The sequence below is a fragment of the Bombyx mori genome, chromosome 13 (assembly GCF_030269925.1).
Source record: "Bombyx mori chromosome 13, ASM3026992v2".
NCBI lineage: Eukaryota > Metazoa > Arthropoda > Insecta > Lepidoptera > Bombycidae > Bombyx > Bombyx mori.
The window spans coordinates 2,108,846-2,125,763 of record NC_085119.1 but is presented as its reverse complement, the minus strand read 5'-3'; the positions used below and the strand labels follow the sequence as shown (position 1 = coordinate 2,125,763).

The following is a 16,918-nucleotide window of genomic DNA, read 5'->3' as shown; positions in this document are numbered from 1 at the left end:
TAATTATTAAAAATTAATATTTTTTTATAAGCAAGCTCAGGTGTACCTCATCATCGCTCTTAAAGGTTTGTTTTTTATCATGTAGTGTCATTGCAATTTGTACAATCAAGTACGCGGCTAGTGAAAGGCGAACGGGTACATGTTTTTGTTTCAATTTCGCTAAATTAAACAAGTTTTTGGGCAACGCCTCCATGTTTTTATTGACATTATTCCGTACACGGAAAGCATTATTGTTGTATGTGCCAAAATAATACGAATTTCAATTCGAAAATAATTTTTTTATTGCCCTTGTAGGCAGAAGAGCATACGGTCCACCAGATGATGAATGGTTACCGTCGCCCATGGACTTCAGGAATGCCAGGGCAGAGCCAAGCCGCTGCCTACCGCCTCTATTTTATGCAATTTCAAGTTTATTATTAATTAAGAATCACATTGCCAACAACCACATTTTGTTCGTGCGTATTCTATATATCGGACTGCTTAACTACTTCAGGTTGGAAATAGCCAGGATGCTGTTACACACGAGCTTGCGCGCCGACCCAGCTTTCGCGCAGCGACCGATCGTTAGTGCCCCGTGAGCTCACCTAGTCACCAGGTAAATCTAGTATAACCCCTCAAGGTTATTAGAATAGGTAGGAAAAAATTCATTATTGAAAATTTGTGAGTATGGGTTTTATTTATTTACTATTTTATTTATTTATTTATTTATTTACACACAGAAAACAAGACAGTACAGAGTAATAGGAAAATTATGTACAAAGGCACTGCTTATTTCTTTGAGAAATCTCTTCCAGCAGACCTGCGAGAGGATAATGAGAATAATAATAAAAAGTGATAAGTGTATGTAGAACAAACAACACATAACTAAAATAACAAATACAACATGAGAATATAGCACATACATATAGCAAATATTATAAGTAACACAGTAACACTCGTATATGCGAAGAGTATAGAACCATGATCATTCGGTTGATGAGAGATAAAATTGTTTGACCTCGTATTTAAAAACAGAAACAGACTTGCAAACTCGGATGTCAGCCGGCAACGAATTCCACAGTCTGACCGCGTGCACAGTAAAGGAGTGAGAATAGAAATTGGTTTTACTACATGAAGAAAGTAATTCATGAACTTTTTCAAAACATAATTTCTCGATATTTTAGGAAACTGAGCGAATTTACTTTTTTATACATTTTAGAAGCACAAAAACCGGACACATTGATAATTATAACACAAGTTCTGCCAGCTACTGTTATTACCTAGAGCTACGTATTATTTTACTATGCTTTTTATTCAATACGTTATGGCAACTTGAATACAGCAGGTATTCGCCAATATACACACCGATTCGCATCTGTTGACCTATAAAACATCAATGCATTTCTCACTCGTCTTACGAGACACACCTTTCCTTTAGTATCGCGTCATGTGACGTCGTTGCTATTAACATGATGTAACTTCCATTCACGTATCAAAATGCACTACACTACAAAACTAGAATGAGAAATTAGCCTGTAAATAATGTCGTTTAATTAAAAGATCCATTTATTATAATCAAAAGATACAATTTGAAAAAAAGGGCTTATCGAAACACTATTCGTTATAGGAAAAAAAAACTTATATTCAACCATTATGCGGCAACCTTAAACCCCATTACAAGTTAATAAGAATAATAATAATAGTAAAAAAAGATGTGTGGTGTCGTGGGACACCGGATAGGAACGAATTTCCTTATTATAAACATATTAATTTTAAGGTCTCTTTGAGGTATAAAGAAAATAAAACTGGAGGTTTCGCAACAACCCACGGTCATTCGGTAACGTGCGAACTTATTGTGGTACACTTCATTCACGGCATAAGAGTTAGTATATTGCGCAAACGAACGCTCTGAGATCGTGGTCAATAAATGATAAAAAAATATGTTATTTTTTGTACGTTATTACAAAGTTGAGTCGTACACTGTGTGCATTACTAATTTGTACGTTATTACAAAGTTAAGTCGTACACTGTGTGCATTACTAATTAAAATCTTACGTTACGGACGTTTTTTCCCGGTTAGGGTACCCATCCGCATTGTCCCTTAAGGAACTTCGTTCCAAAAATGTGTGAGAACAAATCACGCACGGTCATGTGGCCCCAAACTAGGTTTCCCTGTGTTATGGGTACTAGAGACTAATACTTATATGAGTTTATTAATACATACATATAGATAAACACAGCCAGACCAAGGGCAAGCAAATATGTTCATCACGCGAATGTGTGCCAGATGTGGGAATCGAACCCACGACACTCGTCGCAGCAGTTATGATCTCTGACTACTGGACGACCGAGTCAGTAAAATCAAGAGTAATATTATTAAACATACATTTAATGGATGCAGTAATGACCCTTCTCGCCTTTTGGCCTCAAAGATTTGGGTCATAACGCACATTTTTTGTGGAAACATTAGACTAAAAATAGATAGATAAAAAAATAAGATAAGATTTTTAGGTTACCTATATCATATGATTTGCTGTCAATACACTTACACTTTAACATAATCATCAGCTTAAATATTATTTATACTACTATACTTTATGACACAGACCTAATTCAATGAACATCAAGACTTAATTTTATGCACAAAAAAATATAATAAGCAGGTATATCGCAATGGAACACTTAATAATATCCACAATGCGCACGAGGGCGAAAACGACTGATCAAATGTAAAACGTCAATAAACATTAAACAAGCGCAGTTTTTTTTTTTTTTGCTTAAGATCAATAATTATTGATCAATGTAATGATTTATTCTACGGATTTAAAAGTATAAAAATTGATTTTTGTTTAGTTATAATGTTTTATATTAGTTTTAAAATCCATTAATTAAATATTTTAATATATTTTGCTAGTTTTTTGCAATATAATGTTTTTTAAGAAGATTTAATGTGAATTGTTTAAAATAGAAATATATGTTACCTATGGCAACTCCTTTAATATTATCAATGTTTGTAGCTTAGTCATGCTAATTTCTTTTTATTTATGATTTTAATTATCCCACCATTAAAATACCCTTAAATTTTATAATAAGTATGTAAAAATGAAATGTTTTTTTTCTATAGATACTTCATTAATGTTCTTGAGAGCACGAGTAGCTGGGCCGAAAATGGCCATGTCCTTTTCACACTAAAACGTCAAAACCAAACCAAAACTCAATTTAAAACTTCTGAATTATTTTCCCTCTTGAAATTTGATTTTTAATTACCGAATGACCAACTAGGGCATGTTTTGATAAATCAGAAGCTCACTGTTGCTACTGGGTTTGTCTGTGTGATTTTATTTTTAGGTATATAGGTCTTTAATGTTTTGTGTTTATTATAGTTTGTTTTTTTTTATGTTTCGTTAAGCTATGTAATTCAGCGACTACTTATAAGATATTTATTGCAAAACATTTTTGAGAAAACGCCTATATAGAACACTGGTGGGTACATCTCTCTGGTTGTACTTGATATTTCCAGAAAAACTTAGCATAATATCTAATAGATTTTCACTTTACCGATACTAGATAATCAGATATGGCGCCAGATAGTCACTTCAATTTACCATTAAAAACTAGTTTATTAAGTAACATTTATTGTATAATTTTTGCTAATACTAAATACCAATTGGAAATATACAGGATGTAATATCATGAAAGATTAATATTGATTGATGCATTCTCTTAGGTTTAGCGGAAAATATTGTACATTTGCTAAACTCATAATTAATTACGTATTGTTCCATAAATTCAATGTCTTAAGCAAAGCCATTAAGAGGGTATCAATTAATAATAAGGCTTACTATGAGTCCATAGCATCCATAGCCTAATTTTACCGTGACGCTGTTACGTGCTGCGGCAAAAAGGGGGAATATGAGAGGGCTAGAATACCCGGTAAATTTTATCATGTCATGAATTAAATGTCTTTATCAAGGAGCAGTATCATTTCTTGCACAAGCAGACGACATAACCTAAATTCTTCAAACGGAAGATCGCAAAATCTCACATTTAAAAGTAGAATACAACAAAATGCTACTTCGTACATATTTGATAATTGTTAATGTGAGTGTTACAAGGTGTCACATTTCGCAACTCCACAAATCCAACAACAAACAGACGAAGTGGCAAGCTAGTTACATAGTGTTATTAAATCATAGTTACGCATTGCATTGCGCAAGTGAAGGTATGATGTAACCGGAAGTGAATTTGGTCAGTTTGGTCAGCGTCATCTCAGAAGTGTCTAATGTTTTTTATGTGTTATAGTATAAAACGGTGTTACGTCAAATAGTTTTCTTAAATTTCGTGACCCTGCTTGTGTTAAATATTTGTAAGTTTTCAGTTTTGATAATTTTAAAGGGAAGAGAGATACAAAAACGGAAAATTAAAACGACTGGTCCGACCTGGAATAGGAACATCCAATTCACAATGGATCAAAGGTAACTAAATAATTCACCGCGAAAGGCGCTGCAGTATTTTTTGAGCTTAGTGGCTTATTGTAGCCGCATTTACCGGTTGGAGAATTGACCCAAAAAGCAACGAAGTAACCAGGCATGAAGAGCTACAACTATTGCCTCCACCGAGCTGAGGGCCGGAGGAGGGCCTTCGTTCACGCCCCCCTCGGTAGTTTGCTTTCGGTGATAATCTCGTGATGACCTGGAAGTATCGAGACTGTACCAACTGCTACCATCACTCTAGCACGCTCGCACCAGGTGGATGGAACGACGCAGGTGTGGACATGGTCCACGTTTAATTATTCACGTTGCCGGGACGCCTGTCGTACTGTGGAAGAGCATGTTCGAAGGCGGCGTAACGCCTACCGGGCAGGCTATGTCTGACCCAGCAGGGTATCCTGTAACACTAGTGGTGCCGCTTGGATGGTCTGACAGATAGGCATACCGTGGTGGTGGTGTTGGTAGTGGAGGTGGTGGTGGTGGTACCGTGGTTGTGGTCGTCATCGATTGCCTCGACGTCTCGTCGGATCTCCTCAGGGTGGCGCCACCAGTCTGGTTGTAGTGTTGACCGCGGATAGAGATCGGATGTCTGGTGTCGTTTGGTAGGTTGGTAGGGCCCTAAAAATATCCTTGGTCTCGTGATCCGCTCCCAACATCTGTGGACCGTTAAGACCCACATACCCCGCACGCCCTATCGGTGGAAAAGCGTCGTAAGAGATTGGACCCTCTCTCTGCCCGAAAAAAAATTATGAAATAAAATTATAACACATACCGTTAACCAAATAAGTAATGAACTCCAGTAAATCGGGCTGAGAAAATCAACCACTGACTGTTAAATAAATGTGTTTTCGCGCAACTAATATTTACATTTTTGGTTAGAATATTTACTTCGAGACTTTGAGGAGATTTTTCTAGTAAGATTTCCAATTCATTACGTTATTTTTTTGGTTTATTAGCCCGGTAAAGTTTGTAAGAGAATTTAGGTAGCGCTCCTGGAGATTAACATAAAACGGATGTTATTACTAAGTTTGATTCGAAACGTGTACAATGAGTTTTTTGGTCCAAAATACCAGTAGGTATATCAAGATAATGTAGGTATATAAAATGTATTTGCTTATTGAAAATTCCGGCAATTTTGACAATCTTAGAGCATAAATGTAAGTTTTTGTAATAATGAGATGTTTTAATTAATTACGTACTTTTTTTATTACTTCGTTTATCCTAAGTGCTCTTGGATCTTTTTAATGAATACAATTACGAATGGCATGTTTTTAGAATTCAGAATGTTAAATATTATTATATCTTGTGTGATAGATGATATGTCTTTCTTCAAATGAGATTTGTTGGGGTACTCAATTGCCTTTTTTTATTGCCCTTGTAGGCAGACGAGCAGACGGCCCACCTGATGGTGAGTGGTTAACGTCGCCCGTGGACGTCAGCATGCCAGAGGCACCGCCAAACCGCTGCCTACCGTTAAGTACTTTCCACAAGCCTCGTTTGAAGGAGGACATGTCATAATCTGCCTACAAAAGCGAAGCAAAATAGAAAAACAAAAAAATTGACTCTGAAACTATCTTAGAGGGCTGTTTCTTTTAAACCTAGTCTTTTATGATATATTATCTTGTATATTGCTTGTGTGGTATATGACCTTATCGATATAAGAAAAAAAAAGCTGTGTTTTGGCTGATACTTTTTACTGGTGAAGCTTCGATGTAAATGATTGTAAGGTACTTTTTTATAGCTTATATGGGCGATCGACCAACCACTTAACACATACATGGTGCTAAATGGTTACCGGAGCCCATGGACAGCAACAACGAAATGTCGCCAATCGCCTCGAGGCATGAGCTCTCTCATCATACGAGACTACTTGTCGAACCGTTCGTTCCGATATCGAGTCGAGGGAACGCGTTCCCGGCCCCGTCACGTCACAGCCGGAGTCCCGCAAGGCTCCGCCCTCTCCCCGTTACTATTTAGTTTGTATATCAATGATATACCCCGGTCTCCGGAGACCCATCTGGCGCTCTTCGCCGATGACACCGCCATCTACTACTCGTGTAGGAAGAAGGCGTTGCTTCATCGACGACTTCAGACCGCAGCTACCACCATGGGACAGTGGTTCCGGAAGTGGCGCATCGACATCAACCCCACGAAAAGCACAGCGGTGCTCTTCAAAAGGGGTCGCCTTCCGAACACCACGCTGAGCATCCCCCTCCCGACTAGGCGCGTCAACACCTCCGCCCCCGCCATTCGCCCAATCACGATGTTCGACCAGCCCATACCGTGGGCCCCAAAGATCAAATATTTAGGCGTCACCCTCGACAGTAGGATAACATTCCGACCCCACATCAAGACGGTACGCGACCGTGCCGCCTTCATTCTAGGACGTCTCTACCCGATGATATGTAGGCGAAGTAAAATGTCCCTTAGAAATAAGGTGACACTCTACAAAACTTGCATACGCCCCGTCATGACCTATGCAAGTGTAGTGTTCGCTCACGCGGCCCGCACTCACTTAAAATCCTTCCAAATTATTCAATCCCGTTTTTGCAGGATAGCCGTCGGAGCCCCGTGGTTCATCAGGAACGTCGACCTCCATGACGACCTGGACTTAGAGTCCATCAGTAAGTATCTCCAGTCGGCGTCGATGCGCCACTTCGATAAAGCGGCACGACACGAGAACCCTCTCATCGTGGCCGCCGGTAACTACATTCCCGATCCTGCGGACAGAATGGAAAGCAGTCGACGTCGCCCAAAACACGTCATCTCGGATCCTCCCGATCCACTAACGGTGCTTCTAGGTACTTCAAGCACCGGTCACCGTTCTCGTCGAATCCGTCGCTTGCGACGAAGGGCTCGACGAGTAAATTAACTCCCAGACACAGCCCACTGAGTTTCTCGCCGGATCTTCTCAGTGGGTCGCGTTTCCGATCCGGTGGTAGATTCTGCGAAGCACGGCTCTTGCTAGGGTTCGTGTTAGCATCGTCGTCAGGTTTGAGCCCCGTGAGCTCACCTACAAACGTTAGGGTTACGCTGAAATAGCCTCTCAAGGCTCTCAGCTTAGGTAGGAAAAAAAAAAAGCATGAGCTCTAAGTCTCAGTATTGTAGTACAACGTCTCTCCCTTCAAACCGAAGTGCATTACTGCTTTACGGCATAAATATGCTTGAAATTTTCATGAATCAAAACTCTTTGAGTTTTTGACGTGACAATGTCCTATAATTCGATGGAGCCGGCTGCATGCACGAAAAACATGACTCGTGCGGCGTTACCTCGCCCTGAGGCGTATTTTCTTATGACGTTGTCACGTTCAACTATCGTCAGTAAACCGACATTAGAGACAACCGATTTTTTTAACAAAATTAGAGTAACTAAACTAACCAAGTTCATTAAAATAAAAGGACCGAGCGACAAAAAATACGAAAACCAACAATAACACAGAACGTCTGCCGAGAATGAATTTTTATTAATACTCTCAAAGCTTAATTCAGACGAGATTTTTTTATGAGTCGGAACACATCAAACGCGACTCGGTCGAGGTTAGCCTTAATCTTTCATAATTCAACGGATCTACAAACTTATTAAGAGGGTATGAGGACTAAAAAACATTTTATGGGCATCGACTTCAGAATATCTGTTCATTTGATTTTCGAACAAAATGTTTTATTTATGATATTATTTGAACTAAATCGGACAAGGCGTAAAAATTGAAAATACTTAGTATGTAGACAATATAACAAACGCACACTTTGCTAAGGAATTTCAATCAGGAGTTTGCATATTCATAAGTTTTCATCATAGCAATACTGTACAATTGATTTATATTTCAAACCCCTTTTTTTATTACTACTACACTTTTTGCAACATTAAAAACGAAAGAAAAACAGGGAATTTACTAAAAAAATTGCCGAAGAGATATTGAAGAAGGCACGGAGTTATGTTGCATTTAAATAATTTCATTGTAATGTCTTGTTATCTTTTTATTTATTGTGAGTGATGTCTCGAGTTTTATTTTAAAGAAAAAAACCTCCAAACTCAAACGTTCGCAAGCTAAAATTTTACTCTGTGCTATGAGCGTGCATATGACAGAAAAATGAATACAACCAGAATACTTAACATAATCGCGTTTAACAAAAAATACTGACTTCCACCGGGACTCGAATTAGGACCCTCCGATTTAATATCAATATCAATAGCCACTTGACTAACCAAACCGATCAAAATTTTATGAGAACCATCTAAACTTAATAACAGGATTTATCAGAGGGCTAAAGGTCATGTAGGTAATACAGCTACATACCGCAAGATCACAAGATTTTCAATTATCGAACATGAATCCGCATTCTATTTACGGGCGTCGGCCACTAGATGGCTTCGGTTCGATTAGTTTCTCATTGCTCCTGTAGATGGCAGTAACATATTAACTATGCTATATTTTATTTTTAATTAAGGATTTAAAAATATTTTTTTTTGGAATGAAGTTCCTTATGGAACGATGCGGAGGGGTACCCTAACCGGGAAAAAACGTCCGTAACGTAAGATTTTTATTAGTAATGCACACAGTGTACGACTTAACTTTGTAATAAGATACAAAAAATAAAATATTTTCATTATATATTTTTTATAAATCATTGTGAATAAAATAAAGTTGATAGCTGTGTAAACTAGTTTTTTTTTTTTTTTTTTTCATCAATAAAAAAATGATAATAAAAAATATATACCCGAATAATAATTTTCTATATACCTCGAATAGAACATAAAATTAATATTTTTATAATGAGGAACTTCGTTCCTATCCGGTGTCCCACGACACCACAGTCTTGTCTTTTTTTCTATATATAATTTTAAATGTATATAAATGGTGAAGAGGTCGTTTCTTTTATACAAAGCATTCCTTAAGACAAGAAAAAATTGATTTTAGGATGAAAAATGAAGAAAATCACAATACTACACACAGCAAAAGAAGTTTCACTTCTTTCACGTGCTTGTTGCATGCACACCATTTTTTTGCTGAAAGCCATAATAATATTATGTAATATTTGATATATTAAGATCACGTGAAGATGTAGCATCTGTAGAAACGAAAACAAAAAAAAAACTTGAAGAAACTTATTATGTAAAAACTGGAGTTTCATGGCCTTTTATTTTCATCATAACATCAGTTTGATGATACCTTTATTAGTAAGTATTAAATTTAAGAGGGCCATATTAGACTTAGTTGAAACGTTCAAATTATTTTTAGTTAAAAGTGAAACTGATAAAAAAAAACGTAAAAAATTTGAAATCTACCGAACTAGTCATTTTTACGCAATATTAACAAATCTATCAAAATCTCTACAAGTATTTAGATCAACGATAAAACATTTCATAGATAAAACTTTGTTGCTACTTGCTGCAATATTTTTGTGTAACCCACAGAAATGTTTTTGTAATAGCTAATGACTGAATGTAAATATAAAAGAGATTTCGTCGGTTATTTTCATAGAGTTTCAACAATATGTTAATGAGCATTTCATTATAAAATACTAAATATAATATTATACTATATTATACTATAATATTATAAACTATATGTATAATACACAGGGTTATCTGTGGTATAATATTATTACTGGTGGTAGGACCTCTTGTGAGTCCGCACGGGTAGGTACCACCATCATCCTAATTTCTGCCGTGAAGTAGTAATGCGTTTCGGTTTGAAGGGCGGAGCAGCCGTTGTTACTATACTGAGAACTTAGAACTCATATCTCAAGACCCATCTTGAGATATGAGTTCTAAGTGGCGACATTTACGTTGTACATGTCTAGGCTCCGGTAATCACTTAACACCAGGTGGGCCATGAGCTCGTCCACCCATCTGTGCCAAAAAAAAATAAAAAATATATATCTATATGGGTGTTATTATATATATAATACACTGTTCTCCCAAAGATCTCAATTCGACCATACTCACTAACGCCTTAAGATTTATTTTTCCTTTTGATTTGTCATTGAGATTTTGATCAATAATTTTCTTCAGTTCAATTTTTTTTCTATTAATAAAAAGTTCTTTAATATGTAACCAAATAAATAAAATCGATTAGTAAACGGAAGAGAAAATATTATTAGTGTAAATGTAACAGTAACAACGCGTATTCCTGGACAGATCCCTTAACATCAGGATGCATTATATCGGAACTACAGTATCGGACTGTGTAAACACGCACTCCTATTAAAATCAAGGGAACTTCCATTTTCCTTTATTAAAATAGCACCAGAATATTTTCGGAGAAGGAAAGCCTAAAACTGGCAACATCAATCCACCACGGCTCCTACATAAAACAGACTTTTCCAGCGAGGATTTTTCCTGGAACTATTCCGGAATAAATTCACAGCAAACATTGTGGAAATTGAGTGTGCCTTTATTATCTATACTCCTATACTAATATTATAAAGGGAAAAGATTTGTTTGTTTGTTTGTATTGAATAGGCTCCGAAAGTACTGAACTTATTTAAAAAAATCTTTCACTGTTTGAAAGCTACACAATTCTCGAGGGACATAGGCTATAATCTTTTTTGGAAAAAGTTAAGGATCCTTACTAAAACTCCAATAATTTAACCCAAGGTGTAAAAAAATTACCTAAAATATTTTTTACGTCGCGTGCCCTGCGAAAACTATTCATGATAGAATAAAATAATGTACTACGACTTTGTAGAGCACATTGTTATTTACAAAAAGTGTCACAACAGCATATGTCTAACTATTATAATTATGCCGCAATACGTGTTCTTTTATTTTTTTAAATAAAACAATGTCAAATTAAAGACCCGAGCAGAGCCGGAGCGGGCCGCTAGTCTGATATATTTCTGTCACCCCCAATTTTCTATGCAAATTTATTTCGTAGAAACACATCAAAAGGAATAAGATATGGCTTTAGACATGTGTAAGCTGCGAGGATAAATTGCTTTTACAGGCGGCTTTGAGATTGCTCGATTTCATTATTTGTTAAAGGCTGGGAGACAATGTCCGTTAGGTTAATTTACATGTAATTATTATATTACATTGTAATAATTCTATAGTTTAGCCTCGCGTTTATTAACAATACTTTTTGAATTATTTTCATATTTTTTTTCTAGGACTACTGGGATCTTCAAAAATTCACTGTGACTAGAGAAGCCGAGGGTAAAGAACAATTTGTAGATAAAAATCTACATAATGAAGATAACTTGTAAGAGGTTGTACGTTGTCCGTGTAACGTAACCGTTATACATAAAACGGTTGTAACCCCAGGCGATTGGGGCAACGCAAAACCACCATCGCCCGAAACATGTCTTGTCGAATCCCCCGGATCCAATCTCGGTGACTTTAGGATTTTTAAGCACGGGTCACCGTCCTCGTCAAACTCGTCGATTACAACGAAGTGCTCGACGTGTGAACTAGCCCATAGACCAATGTTTCCCAGCCTTTTTGTGCGATGTCCCACTGTATCATTTCTAAAATTTGTTATGTCCCCATACATAAATTTTTAACATAAAAAAAATTATTTTTTCACTTATGAAACATAAATGATAGGTTTTAGAAAGACATCACTATGAAATTTTTATCAAAATACAGTAAGTAATATTTCGAAACATATAATAAAAAAAAAATTAATACATATTTTCTATATTAATATAGTACGATTGCCTCCCTTAATTATCAAATTACCCCCTTGTGGGACGTGGGCCCCACGTTGGGAAACACCGCCTTAGAAAAACTGAGTTTCTCGCCGGATCTTCTCAGTGGGTCGCGATTCCGACCCAATGATAAATTCAGCTAAGCACTGCTCTTGCTAGGGCCAGTGCTACTAATTCTCTCAGGTTGAGCCCATGAGAGTCAGTACGTACCTATAGTTGTAATAACCCCTTAGCCTACTAACGATTAGATAGGAGAAAAAGAGGTTAGTAAGTACATTACATCGGAAGAAATACATTTGAAGCAATCAAAGAAATGTCACCAATTTAATTGTAAATATATTGATTGTGGTGGTCTTTCTATTAATTATGGTTGATCGATATATAAATTTAAAGTCTTATAATCTATATATATATAAATGTATTACTGTTCGTTAGTCTCGCTTAAACTCGGGAACGGCTGGACCGATTTGGCTAATTTTGGTCTTGAATTATTTGTGGAGGTCCAGGAAAGGTTTAAAAGGTGAGAAAATATAATAAAGCTTGAAATTATATAAAAACAATAATTTTGCTTTTCCTTTGATGTGTCCCCTTGATGTGTATTTTATTTATTGATTGAGGCACTACGAAGTCTGCCGGGTCAGCTAGTATAAAATATATTTTATAGTGTATTGTAGCGTTTACTTAAATGTAATTTAAATTATAAAAAAATTAAGATTAAAATGTTTCTACAATTAAATAATATATCGTAAAATGCAAACTATTTTTATTATTACGATTCCTAATGTTTAATTTGAGATACCAATGATATCCTAAAAGTTTGCCAATTAAAACGACTTTCGAATGTCCACAAAAACCTTTGGGAGCTTTGAAATAGTCGAATTGCTGTTCACGCGGAGTTGTTCTGTTAATTTAATTTCGAATTACGAAACGTATGAGCTCGCACTGAACATCGCGATTATTATTTCTTTAAGAATTTTTTTAAATGACGTAATTGTTGATTGAATTGAATGAAGTTGCTCGGGGACAGATTTGTTTGTTCTCTTGGCGGTCCACGGAATGCGGACGCGGTACGGAGCATCTATATATTAATACGTGAAGCAAAAACTTTGTATCCCTTTTTACGAAAATTGCGCGGGCGGAGGAGTATGAAATTTTCCACACTTATAGAGAATATAGAGTAGAAGTGCACAATGCTAATATTTTTTTAAAGTAATGCATAAAAGAAACATTAAATCAATAAAGAAAACATTACACACACCACATACCATGTCTTTGACGCACACAAGCAATGCATACTATTTATTGTCACACTTTTGTTCTTGACGTCTGTTGTCAAATTGAGAATAGATTAAATATTGTTTGTCTTAGCTAATATTTTATAAAGCGTAGTCTTGGCGAAATTTGTGAATTTTGTGATTATAGAAGTATAAAATACAATATAATAGTGTACAAGCTTACAATTACAATTAATTATAGTCGAATTTCGACTTAGGGACCTCTAGTTCTTCTAATTCTACTTACAAATGTGTTTATCGCTTCATGATTAAAATCAAAATCACCGTGTCACTTAATATCAAGATAACCAATCTTCGCACGGTAAACAATTGCGTAAACTTGATTTATGTCGTTCAAATAAAATAGAAATCTAAGATAAGTAAATCAATGTAACATGGTTGATTGTTAAAATTACTTTTATATTATGATCATTGAATAGTAATGTTATATGCACAATACATTTATATGCGTTGTATGCAAACGTTTAAAATATTAACCGCAATAGAAACGGCACGTAAAAGTAATAAAAATTTTGTGTTTCCAAATATGTTTGTACCTTGTTTTAATTTCCTGTAATATTTTCTTTTCCATGTTACATATTTTAAATTCCAAATTCCTTTAATTATGATTTTTTTTAAAATAACTTGACACAACTAACAACAATGACTAATCTAATTATATCTAATAAATGAATAAAAATAATGATTATTTATGTAAAGCTACTTATAAATAGAAAATCTGCGTTAGCTCCCCGCCAGCTGGCAGCGTTCCCAGAAGGCTGGCAGCATTTCCACGCTGGATAGCAATGCTAATTCTTTGTGCAAAATACGTACCGGCCTTCTGGCTTCCCGAGGCCTCAAATAGTTTTTTTTAAGGTCCTTCAAAAATCTTTTAGGAGATGGGTCCCAGGGGCCAAAAAGTTTCTACCCCAAACGGAACAAAAATGAAATCTTCAGAGAAATTTTCATATTTCCGCCGTTTGAGGCCTTCAGCCGTGTAAACAGCGCTGCCAGCGTTAGTCCCAGGAAGACGTGTCGGTGCCATGGTATCTACACAAGTCGCATCCCAAACGAGCGACCGACCCATCTTCCAGGGAATAATCGTTCTGTTCTGAGTTCTGTTCTGTGCAATAAAAAGAGTACCTAATAGCGCGAAAGATTGAAGATCACTATTGGCCCAACAGCATTCATCATGCCACTTGTCCGCGAGATCACAGGTTCCAATCTCGCTAAATATCTCTCCGGAGCTCCTCAACGGTTCGCGGTTCTGATCCAGTAGTGGCTGCATTCGCGAAGCAGCACTCTTTGAACTCTTGAGTCTCCCCTGGGGGCGTTCGGGCAAGAAACCTTCATTGCTGGCGGAGCCCTCAAGCTGAACTGCCTCAACTAAGCACCAATGTTCCTAAACTACCTGCGATGCTTCCATCTCAATTAAGAAACGGTATATTCAGAGCAGGGGTCGCGATTAGCACGGATCCCATCCCTTTTCTCATCTATGGGTACATTAATTTCATTAACGTGTCATCTGGATTCAATATGCACATCATTTGTTTGGAACCGAGTTCCTCAAAGGCTTCGAGCTCCACTTGTAATTGCGACTGGAACATTCAAAAGAATCGTAATTGATTTACAAATGAGATGTGATTCAAATGAATCTTTTGACAAGAATTGAGTCAGAATAAATCAAGCCCGATAGTGACGTCAATCCATTCAAAGGAACTCCATCATGGAAATGCATAAAAGATTAGATACCTTATTTTTCTAATAGCCAAAAAATATCAATGGGTAGCACTGTGATGCGCACCTTGACTTACTTCTATGTTTTTTTAAATGGGTGGACGAGCTCACAGCCCACCTGGTGTTAACTGGGTACTGGAGCCCATAGATATCTACAACGTAAATGCGTCACTCGCCTTGAGATATAAGTTCGAAGGTCTCAAGTATAGTTACAACGGCTGCCTCACCCTTCAAACCGAAACGCATTACTGCTTCACGGCAGAAATAGGCAGGGTGGTTGTACCTACCCGTGGGAACTCACAAGAGATCTTACCACCATTAATTACGCAAATTATAATTTTACGGATTTGATTAGAAGTCTAGTGATTAGAAAAATTGGTACTCGCCTGCGGGATTCGAACATCGGTACATCGCTACACACGAATGCACCGAACATCTTATCTTTTAGGCCACGAGATACAGACTACGATCGGGAATTGAACCTGGACTCAGAGGAACAATAGTCCGGATGAATTGATAGAACAATGAGACAGATTAGTAATAAGGAAGAAGACCACATCTATATCTAGACGCCTAAAGTGAAAGTTTTCACCGCGTCCTTGACCGGTAGCCATAATCAATATAACCATATTGTATAGGAATCAGGTTTTGAAATAAGGTCTACTGATAAGACCTTGTCAGATCACGATACTCGCAAACGTAGTGTCGCTCAGTCGGATCTGAAGAGTCGGATTATAGTGACTTGTCTTTATTAAATGTAAAACTTTATTGAACGTGAATTTTGTGCAGGTTCGTAAATTATTTAATTTACATTTTTTTTAAAGCTTATGGCATAGGGACATTACTGTTGAACTTATTCACGAATATTATTTATGTCGATATTTTATTCGGGGTTTTATTTATTGGGTATTTTTCTTATTTTACAATCCGCACACTATTGATAGTAATCAGATTTATTTAATTGAAATAAATAATTTTAATACTTGACTTACGGATATTTGTATCAGTACGAATATTAACTTCAGTTCTTAATAGTTGGAACTTACAGAAAAGCAAATACTTTACTAATTTATTATGTTTGTACATTGTGGCTTACTTTCAAACATCGCTTTGAGCCAAATAACTTAGAAATAATATTTTTATCTTCAAGAAAGATCTATTTTCATTAATAATTATGTGTTTTCAGTAATTTAGTTGCTATTAAAGATGAGAGCCTAGTTTAAACTTACGAAACTAAAATATGTAGGATCGGTAAGAACGGAACGTATGAAAATAGAGTGGAATGGAGCGTTAAGTTGGGAGTGAGAGAAAACAGAAAGAAAGGGAAAAGAGAAAAAGGAAGATGGCGAAGACGTTTAAAAAAATGAGCAAAGCCTAACAAAAGTGTTAATTAAATTTAATTATTATTACAAAAGAAGATTTTGGAGCAGTGGAAGTTATATTTTAGGATATTATAAGTTATTTATTTATTTTTATTTTATATTTTATAAATATTTAGAAAGTTATAGCATGACGTGATTCGCGTGTTTTTTTTATATTCACAATAAAATAATAATTTCTCGCAGATCATTCTGTGAAAATCTCTATGCGTATAATTATTGTCTGTATAATTAATGTCATTAACATAGTTCAATCTTGAACTATGTCAGTGTGGGCCAGACATAGGAAGTCTGCTTAACACGCCCGTAAAAAAATGTTAAGTTTCAGTTTTATGGGTTTGCTTTGGGATGGTATAGACATGTGATGAGACGAAATAAAAATGAGGTTGGTAAGAGAGCGTTAACT

General features: G+C 36.2%; 2 protein-coding genes across 3 annotated transcripts in view; one reads left to right on the top strand and one right to left on the bottom strand.

The window, feature by feature from the left end:
* Positions 1–5,292, bottom strand: part of LOC101746391 (elongation of very long chain fatty acids protein 4) — a 38,025-nt gene extending 32,733 nt beyond the window's left edge. Inside the window, exons 1-2 of the mRNA XM_062671705.1 lie at positions 5,242–5,292; positions 4,915–5,160 (exon numbers count right to left, since the gene is read on the bottom strand). Of these exons, the coding sequence (XP_062527689.1) occupies positions 4,915–4,973 (59 nt within the window). The 5' untranslated portion in view covers positions 4,974–5,160; positions 5,242–5,292. The remainder of the gene's footprint in view (positions 1–4,914; positions 5,161–5,241) is intronic.
* Positions 4,431–16,918, top strand: part of LOC101735387 (proton-coupled amino acid transporter-like protein pathetic) — a 58,705-nt gene continuing 46,217 nt past the window's right edge. The window contains exon 1 of one of the 2 annotated variants that reach the window (XM_062671703.1): positions 4,431–4,454. The gene's annotated coding sequence lies outside the window, so the exon portion shown is untranslated. Of the gene's footprint in view, positions 4,455–15,758; positions 15,923–16,918 lie in introns of those variants that run through there. The other variant, XM_004927928.5, reaches the window with a different exon arrangement.